This window comes from Pomacea canaliculata, linkage group LG2 (assembly GCF_003073045.1).
Source record: "Pomacea canaliculata isolate SZHN2017 linkage group LG2, ASM307304v1, whole genome shotgun sequence".
Lineage (NCBI taxonomy): Eukaryota > Metazoa > Mollusca > Gastropoda > Architaenioglossa > Ampullariidae > Pomacea > Pomacea canaliculata.
The window spans coordinates 44,438,866-44,448,153 of NC_037591.1; the positions used below are offsets into that span (position 1 = coordinate 44,438,866).

The 9,288-nt window shown below is 43.2% G+C and overlaps 1 protein-coding gene across 2 annotated transcripts in view; it reads left to right on the forward strand.

The window, feature by feature from the left end:
• The window catches only part of LOC112556634, a 30,309-nt gene extending 25,118 nt beyond the window's left edge, over positions 1-5,191 (forward strand). For both annotated transcript variants that reach the window (XM_025225810.1, XM_025225808.1), the window contains exons 12-13: positions 1,380-1,483; positions 3,614-5,191. In XM_025225810.1, coding sequence (XP_025081595.1) covers positions 1,380-1,483; positions 3,614-3,732 — 223 coding nt within the window. In that variant the 3' untranslated portion in view covers positions 3,733-5,191. The remainder of the gene's footprint in view (positions 1-1,379; positions 1,484-3,613) is intronic.
• The last annotated feature ends 4,097 nt before the right edge of the window (positions 5,192-9,288 follow it).

Sequence of the window (9,288 nt, forward strand, 5' to 3'; positions counted from 1 at the left end):
TGTCTGTCTCATGTGTTCATGGACTCGTCTCTCTGACTTTGCATTTCACGTCTCCTTCACCTTATATGTCTTCCATGTCTTCATCTTATATACTTGCTGCATGTCACTCTCACCTTATATACTCACCAAGAAGGGTAATGTATGAAGGGTGCCTGGTCCTATTGGAGGATAGCGCTGATTGCGCTGATAGCATTGATTGTGCTGATAGCAGTGATTGAGCTTCTGGGGTCTGCCTAGTGGGAGGTTGGGTGCAGCTGTCACGGTCTCTGTGGCTTCCTCTGCCCCTCTGGGCAACAGAAACTTGCATGCCAATCAGCACTGCTGACTGGTGCTGCCAACTAACTGGTCTTTAGTTGGCCTCTAAGCCACCCTCTACCACATGAGTGCATGTGAGTGTGTGTGCACACATGCATGCAAGTGTATGTGGGGATATGAGTGCAGGTGAGTGCATGTGTATGTGTGTGGAAATGTATGTGGGTATATAAATGCCTATGAGCATATATAAAAATACATGTGCAATGTGTGTGCATGTTTTTGTGATTGGATGTCCATGTGCTGGTCCTCCATCCTGTCTTGTTCTAGAAGCCAAATGGTCAATACCCAGGTATTCAAATGAACAAGGCGACCCTACATGTGATATGGCCAGGGAAGTAGATGAAGTAGGATGAAAGGGAAAAGTTCAGGGATACCTGAATGGGCTACTATGTGTAAGCAATGCTGGGGAGGGACTAAGCGCTGCTGCTCACTGGGATCATGCAGTTATGCTCAACAATAACTGTTTCAACTAAATCAAGAATATCCAAAAGTCAACAAGAATACAGTATATAATAACTGCTACAGTGTTCTGATTTATTTTGCCAATTATAAAACATTGGGCCTGGGTTGACAGTTATGACATAGTTGTCTCAATATATTACAAGACAAACTGTGGCAGGCGCTGTCTGTTATCTTTCATTTACCATTACTGGTCAGTGCAGAGAGTGTGATCTATCTTGGTCATGATGCTGTGCACTATAAGTACCCATCATTATCATTACATTAATGGGTAAGCACACAACTGAGGACATTGCAGATCAAGAGAATGATTTCAGACTCAAAATACCTTTAGTCAGTAGAGGATACTGTTACATTATGCTCAACATACCCTTAGTCACGCCAAATATTATGGATGCTGCCATAGACCATTTGCATAACTGAGATATTCCAAACATTAGAGGATGTTGTCATAGCTTAGAACTTTGACCCTATTCACATGGTAAACAGTAAACGATGACGTCACTTGACCTCAGACATTTGAGTGTTACCGAACAGTGTCAGATTCTATCATGTGATCCTAAATATGCCTGAGCCATGCCAAACAGTCTAGGTTCCTCTTGCAGGTCAGAAAAACGACCACAGACAGCACCAGAGAAGGTGTCACGTCCAAAAAAGCCAGGCAGCACCTTTGCGCCTACTTTTAGTAGTGGCCATTCCACTGACTCAGGTGAGTGGTTGGTTTTCTGCACTCATCACAATTGTGCGTTCTTTCAACAAACCACAACAATTGCTTTGGACTGTTCAGGTTGCATTATATCATTTGTTTTTTTCTCTGGACCAAGGACTTCAGACAACACAACACAAATTAATTCCAGTACAACACAACTTTATTGATCCCCAGGGGAAATTTAAGATAGTGCCCATACTAGCAATAATATATATACATATACATGATATAAAAGAGATAATATAAATGTACATGTTGAAATAGTATCTCACACACACATTCTGTCTCTCTCTCTCACACACACACATTCCTAACAACACCAGATACAGTTGGTGACCCCAGCCCACCTCAGGCTACTTTAAGATCACTGCCAGTAGAGTTTATCAAGTGAATGGCACGTGGAATGAATGAGTTGCGGTGACGATTGGTTCAGCACTCAGGTATCGCGTACCTACAGCCAGACCGCGAGAGTGAAAATTTATGTGCCAACACATGATCATAAATAGAGAGAATGAGTTATGTCTTCCTAAGGATTTGCTGATAACATATCTGTATTCAACACTCATCTACATTCAGAAAATACCCAATCTCAAAATGTGGGTTTACCTGGTGGGCGATCAGCACTGAAAGAGCCAATAATTCAAATGATAGAATATACACCAAATATTTGCACAAACCAAATATTCCAGCATGTATACAACTATTTCTCACAGAAAAATTTAGCTGTAAATTAAGTATCCTTACTTCATCAATAAATTAACCTGATGTTGAACATAAACACTGCTAACTACACACTTCCTTTCTTAAGTCTAAGATTTTATACTATTTACAAGGGGTCAAGTGTCTATCTTAAGCATTCTCCTTTGCTCCAAAAAGTCAGGAAACAATTAAGTTGCCCTATTGTCTATGGCTCCACTGTAGGGATGGGTACATCAACTCTCTTCTTACAGGTTTGAACATAGGGCACTGGGGATCATGTAAGAATAGCCTTCACAACATCAAAAAAAAAAAAAAAAACTGCCTGGTGAAGGAAGCTGTAACTTGCATGTTGCTCATAGTCCTACAGCTCTGTGGGCACCACATTTTATTCCTCGTAGATGCAAATCTTGTTTCAGTGCAAAGTATTAATGTTTCTTAGTCCTCCATTGCCGTAAACATTAAACTATTCGAAATATGTGTATGAAAAAAATAAAAAGTCATATACAGTTTACAATTTATCCCAATAAGGCAAATTTACAAGAATGCCATATTAGCTTTACTGAGTCCTAATTAACTTTCATCCTTTTAACTAATATTTCAACAGCAACAAAAGCTACAAAGTATTACCTCAATTTGACAAGGTTAGGGTGCAGTTAGGGGACTGTAGTGATACAAATGTTTCACTAGTACTACAGTCATTCCATCAAAGGCTCAACAATACTTCGATCCTTTCTCATGTCTGAGTGAATACCTAATAGCTCACTTCTTCCTAAATCTGTTGGTAGGTCTTTCTTGTGGACCAGCAGCACATTATTTCCCTTTTATGCACATTGTCATATTTACGTTGCATTATCTCCCATTCATTCACCTGAAGGCATAGAGGCATCTCTGACAATCAGACTTTTTATATAGTTGCAACCAGTGTACTGTATGTGAATGAAACTTCAAGGTGTTTTCATAATTTAAATGAAGTAAGACTTAAAAGCAAGGAATGGCAGATTACATTTTTTTTTTTAGAAGAGTCCTCTTTCTTCTGTGTTAAGATTGTAAATGGTAGTTTAGGCACTCACTTTTTTTTTTGGTCTGGTTATGCTAGGATTGTCAAAGCTAGAGCAACTAGGTGTAATTATAGTGTTTGAATATCCTGAAATCAGGGAGTGAAAAAAGTCAATGTGGCAACTGATATGATATTGTAGTTTGTTTTCCTGTTTATAAATACTGTTAGAAACCATGAGGAGGGAGTGAGGTGTCATCTCCAGTCTAGTGGAATGGCATTTTGTCTGCCTTATTCTTGTTGCTCAGAGCAAGTGTAGGGAAGATTACAGACTCTTTGACACATGATGAATTTACGGGAAATAAAATACAAAGTTCCACTAGGGGAGAGAAGTAGTATCCATCTTGCATTTATTGACACAAGTTCTTGTTTTCCAGCTTTCTCCAAAAGCGCCATGAGGCTAAAGCAGCAGCAGCAGCAGCACCAGCAACAGCAACATCAAGCAGCACCCAGCAAAAGCAGCAAATTACCCAAGCAGTCCAAGTTATGGCGATAAGACAGCAGCAAGTTAACCAAGGAATCAAAGTCCTAGCGATAGGATTGAAGTGTCATGAGCAAATGTTAAACATTAACATCTACAGTCTCCATGCAGACCAAGTCATGGTGATAAGATAGAAGTGTTGTAAACAAATGTTAAACATGCAATCCCCAAGAAGCATTCAGCAGAAAAAAAATGATAATGACAGTGTTATGACATGCAAGCTTAGTGATAATAAGCTTGCAAGCTTGTAGTGATATTAGACATGTATTTATCACCAGCTTACTGATGATGTCACTGAATGAACAGGTTTACATCTGTGGACTATCTGAAAGAACCATTCTGAACAAAAGATGCATGGGGTTTTTTTTTTCTCATTTTTGATATTGTTTGGTCTATCTAAAGTTGCCAATCTTTATTTGTATTTTGTTACTTGAGCAGTCTGGGAGTGAGAATATTTTGTGGATTGCATTGTCTTATGTGGAGCAGCAAAGTTCTGATAAGTCTGAGATGTCATGCTGCTATGTACTCTTCATTTTCAGTTCTACTTTTGGCCATTTCCTTAAGACAAAAGCTGACAATTTTTATAAAAGCCATGACATTAACAAGCCTTATGCAAAGTGAATCAGCAAGATGTCTGACAATGATTGTAACACAAGAATCACTTCGAGTCATTTATTTATTACTTATGTTAATTTCTCATTGCATTGGCTAAATTATTTTTTTCGCATGGTGCTTGTGTTTACTGCGTGACATCAAGGTCATGCTCTGTTCTTGACATTTGTAATGTCTCTCAGTTCTTTCAAGAGCAAAATCTAATTTTTCAAAGACTCTGAGCTCAACAGCTTTATTGAGTTGACCTTAACCTTGTGCGAATGATTTTGCAACTTTGATTTCTCCTATAGACGCTATATTTAGTAGAAATAGTTTTGTTGTGATCATAGGCCTTTGTGGTGCCCTTCAGTCGGGTGTCCTGTAAGTACTTAGCATGTATATTAACCAGCTTTTCTACTGTAGTTGTAAGAATTCGCACATCTGGGTATGTTTGGGCTGTATATCCTAAATTTTAATGGTTATTCTAAGTAATAAAAAGAATAGTCTGATAAGAAGTTGCTTATATAACACAATGATAGGACAGTGTCAGTCCCCATGCCTGTTGGAAAGTGCATGAATTGTAGAATGTTGATGCTCTTTAGAGGTGGATGCCACATTTAGCTTGTGTTCAATGTGTTCATACTATTTTATTATTGGGTAGGTATACAAAATTCTTCTTCTTCTTCTTCTTTCCTATACGCCCCAAGTGGAGCATAGGGCCGCAACCACACCCCGCCATCGGACCCGGTCCTGGGCGTCCCTTTTCAGTTGGCACCACGTCATGCCAGCAGTCTCTGCCTCTCTGTGGACTGATCTCCTCCACGTCTGTCTGGGTCTCCCAACCTTGCGCCTCCCCTGTGGGTTCCAGCCCAGAGCTTGTCGCGTTAAATATAAAATTGTCGGCTGGCTTTCGTAGAGTGTGGCCAATCCAGCCCCACTTCCGCTTCTTGATGTCTTGGCTGGCAGGGTTTTGGTTGGCTCTCTCCCACAGGTCTGTATTGGAGATCTTCTCAGCTCATCTGATGTTAAGGATGCGGCGCAGACATCAGTTGATGAATGTCTGTATCCTGTTGGTGATGGCATTTGTCACCCGCCATGTCTCAGATCCATACAGAAGGATGGACTTTACATTGGTATTATAGATGCGGATCTTGGTGTGTAGAGACAAAGCCTTGGAGTTCCAGACAGGTCTTAGGGTGTGGAATGCAAGCCTGGCTTTGTTTATTCGGCTTCTGACATCTGTACCTCCGTCTTTGCTGCTGACTATGCTGCCAAGGTAGGTGAAACGGTCAGACTCTGTAATACATTCCCCATGTAGTTGGAGTGGGGCTTCTTGCTTTGTGCTGACCCGCATTACCTCTGTCTTCTTGATGTTGATGATTAGGCCAGTCATTGCTGCTTCTTCTGCGAGCCGAGTGAGCTTTGTCTTTGCGTGTTGCTGCTTGTGGGACAACAGGCTGATGTTATCCACAAAGTCAAGATCCTCAAGCTGCCTGGTGAAGGTCCACTGAACGCCCGTGTTGCTGTTAGAGGTTGTTCTTCTCATGATCCAGTCTATGACGATCAGGAAGATTGTCGGTGAGAGCAGACAACCTTGCCTCACTCCAGTCCTCACTGCGAAGGGGTCAGTCAGCTTACCCTTGTGTATCACCCGGCATGTCGAGTTCTCATACAACTGCTAGATGATGGCAATGAACTTTGGTGGAAATCCGTAGTGCTGCATCAGTTTCCAGATGGTTTCTCTGTCTACGGAGTCAAAGGCCTTCTCAAAATCTGCAAAGGTTATGTATAGTGGTGACTGCCATTCGATGGACTGTTCGATAATAATTCGCAGAGTAGCGATTTGGTCGGTACATGATTTTTCTTGCCGAAAGCCTGCCTGTTCTTGCCTAAGTCTCCTATCTAGGGCAGTTTTCAGTCGCTCCAGGATGATTTTGGTCAACACCTTGCGTAATCGCTCGCCAATTGCTGCACTTTGTCAGGTCACCTTTTTTGGGTAACTTCACTAGGTAGCCAAGCTTCCAGTCTGCTGGAACTTGCTCCTGTTCCCAAATTTTCTTCATTAGGGGATGTAGCATCTAGCATCTAGGTATACAAAATTAGGTTATTAATTTTTTTTTGTGCCCTCTTGTATTGGGATAGCCTTGAAAATATCAAGAGCTTCAAGAAAAACAAGATTTATTCCTGTGTGGTGCAACCTCAGCCCCATCCTACTGTAATAGCAGGACATTGACTACACAGCACAGTATGGTATATAACAGGTGTATGAAATATACTGCATGGACATAGTTGTTAATGTAAAGTAGATTGATCACAAGAGTGATATGATAGAATGGGGCTAGACACTTTGTGCACAGGAAGTGATAGGATAGTTGTGATATGAATGTGAATTCATTGCATAAATATGAACAGTTTATATGCTTATGTACAGCAACTGTAACATTCTGCATTTATTAAACATTCCAGGGAAGTTATCTATGTGAATAAGTTTATTTTTCATAAGTATGCTCGGAGACATGGCCATCTATACTTGTGACAGAGATATCGATTTCTGCCATTTAGTGTATGAAATGTTTAGGCCTGCATCTGGGTCGATGCCATTTTTAAATTTAATAAAAAGACAGAGGCACAGGCAGAACGCAGTGAGAGAAAGGGAAGGACCAGAGGCGGCGTTTGGGGGTGGCAAAAGGGGCGGCCGCCCCAGGCCCCGCTCTCGAAGGGGCCCCGCGCTTCAGCCCCGAGGTCATCTTTATGACTTATTGCCAGCTGTGTTAAACAAGTTGTGACCAAAAAAATTGACGTTCAGTAAACACTTTTAAGTTCTAATTAAGCAAATTATTGAACCTATGTCTTAACTTTAAACCCGGCAATAATAACAAGCAGTTTATTAAATCAAATCAATTCTGACTGCATGAAGGTACAAATCAGAGAGTGGCAGCTGTGATTTACCAATAACTTTATTTGCCTGGTGGATGACTCTGGCCAGCCTTGCCTTGTCTTGGACGAGGAGGTGACCATACCAGGCAGATATGTTAAATGAGAGGGTGCTCTCAACAATAGACCTGTACACAGTCTCCAGCACCCCAGAGCTGACATTGAAGCTGCGGAGTCTCCTCAGAAGGTACAGCCGTTGCTGGGCCTGTCTGTACACTTGGTTCACGTGATCACTAAATGAGAGCCTCCCGTCGATCACTGTACCAAGGTACCTGAACACAACAGCCCTCTACCGTCACCATATTATTGCGCTTTTAAGAAAAACCCACTACTGTCACAAACGGTGGCAAAGGTTGCAAATAATTAAAACACTAAATTCGTGCGTTTTTTCGCGAAATTGATCCAGCCTATCTAACTGTATATAAATCAGTGCTTTGGCATCATATCAATAGGGATGTTGATACACATCCTCCATTACCCCGGCCCCGCGTGGTCCTAACGCCGCCTCTGGGAAGGAGACACAGAAATACAGAGAGGCACAGAGCGCAGTGACAGAGACAGAGAAAGAGGCACAGATAGAACACAGAGAGAGAGAGACAGAGCACAGGTATTGTCGAGCGCGTATCGCCTTTAGTCAGCGTGTCTGTGTTTGTACACTTCAGTTTGAAAGAGAAGTAGTTTTTGTTCCCTACATTTGTGTCACAGATGTGATATTGTAATCGCCATTATCATTGTCGCGTGACCACCCCCAGACGGCGAAGGATGCACGCCCGAAATCCGCTTCAAAGCCGGTACGAACGCGCAACCCCCTCCGCTCGGCCGGAGACGGCTTGCTGACATACCATTCGAACCACAGGCTGAGCGCAGACCACAACAACAACGATGACAAAGACAAAGTTTACAAAACAGAAAGGTTTATTAACTAACATAAAATAACACTAATAGGAGGCAAGCATCGAAAATAATTCACAATAAAAGAGTTGCCCTGTGCACAGGCATGTTACAGTAGGCGAAGAAAAGGAAAAAAAAAACAAGGGAAGACAAACCACCCGCACGCACGGCTGGGTGGCGAGTCAAATGTCCGCTCAAGGTGTTCGCTGGCGGCAGCCCGCCCTCTCTGGCCCGCGGTGACCCCCCCTCTCTCCTCTGGACCAGCTGTCCCCCCCCCTCGGTTCTCCCGTCCGGGTAGACCTTGGTCACGTGAGTCCCTGCTCGCCGGCCTCCACCCTAGGTACTCCCTCGATGGCCAGGCCCCACACTCGCGCAGCAGGGTCGCGCTCACGCGCCGAAGAGGCGATGAAGGCGCATGGTCGACACGATGGCGGACATTAGCACGAAAGGCAATATGCAGAAACGACGACATGGACGAAGAGCAAATCCAACATGAAGAATATGTAGAAAAACGTAGAAAATAAAAAAGCCTGTAGAGAAAAACAATTCATTCAATCAACAGGCGGCGCTCCAAACACTGCTCAGTTTCTAAACACATATCCTAACACAAGTATATGTATGTGACCATTACAACGCCGGTCCTAAAACACAAATCCACTTGATAAAAAACGGGTGCGCGCCACATGCGCCGCGACCCGGCCAACACAAAAGCCATCCTAACAGGACACAGGTCTTACACTCACCCCCCAAAAAAAAATCGTGAACATAGTCATAACACAAAAGGATCAATTCGTTCGCACCCCAACCGCCAACTAAGGGCCCTATAGACTAGAAACGTGTAGAACTCAAAGAAAGTAGACTCTACTAACCCAAATCGGCTTGTGATGGTGAGAGACCAGCGCCGGCCGCTAGGGCCACGGTCCTCCACCGTCCCCCACGTCCGGCGCCGTCCGTTGCCGGATGAAGACTCTCCAGAAAAGACAGAAAAACGCGCCAAGGACCCCAACGCGCGCGAAAGGAAAGAAACACACAGAAAAAGGGGGGGGGGGAGAAAGTCAAAGGGAAGAGGGGTTTGCTGTCCCGTGTCAAAAAGAAGATACCCGTGAGGACCCTGCCAGCAGTTGACGCGCGACGACGACGCCGCGAGTCAGGGCT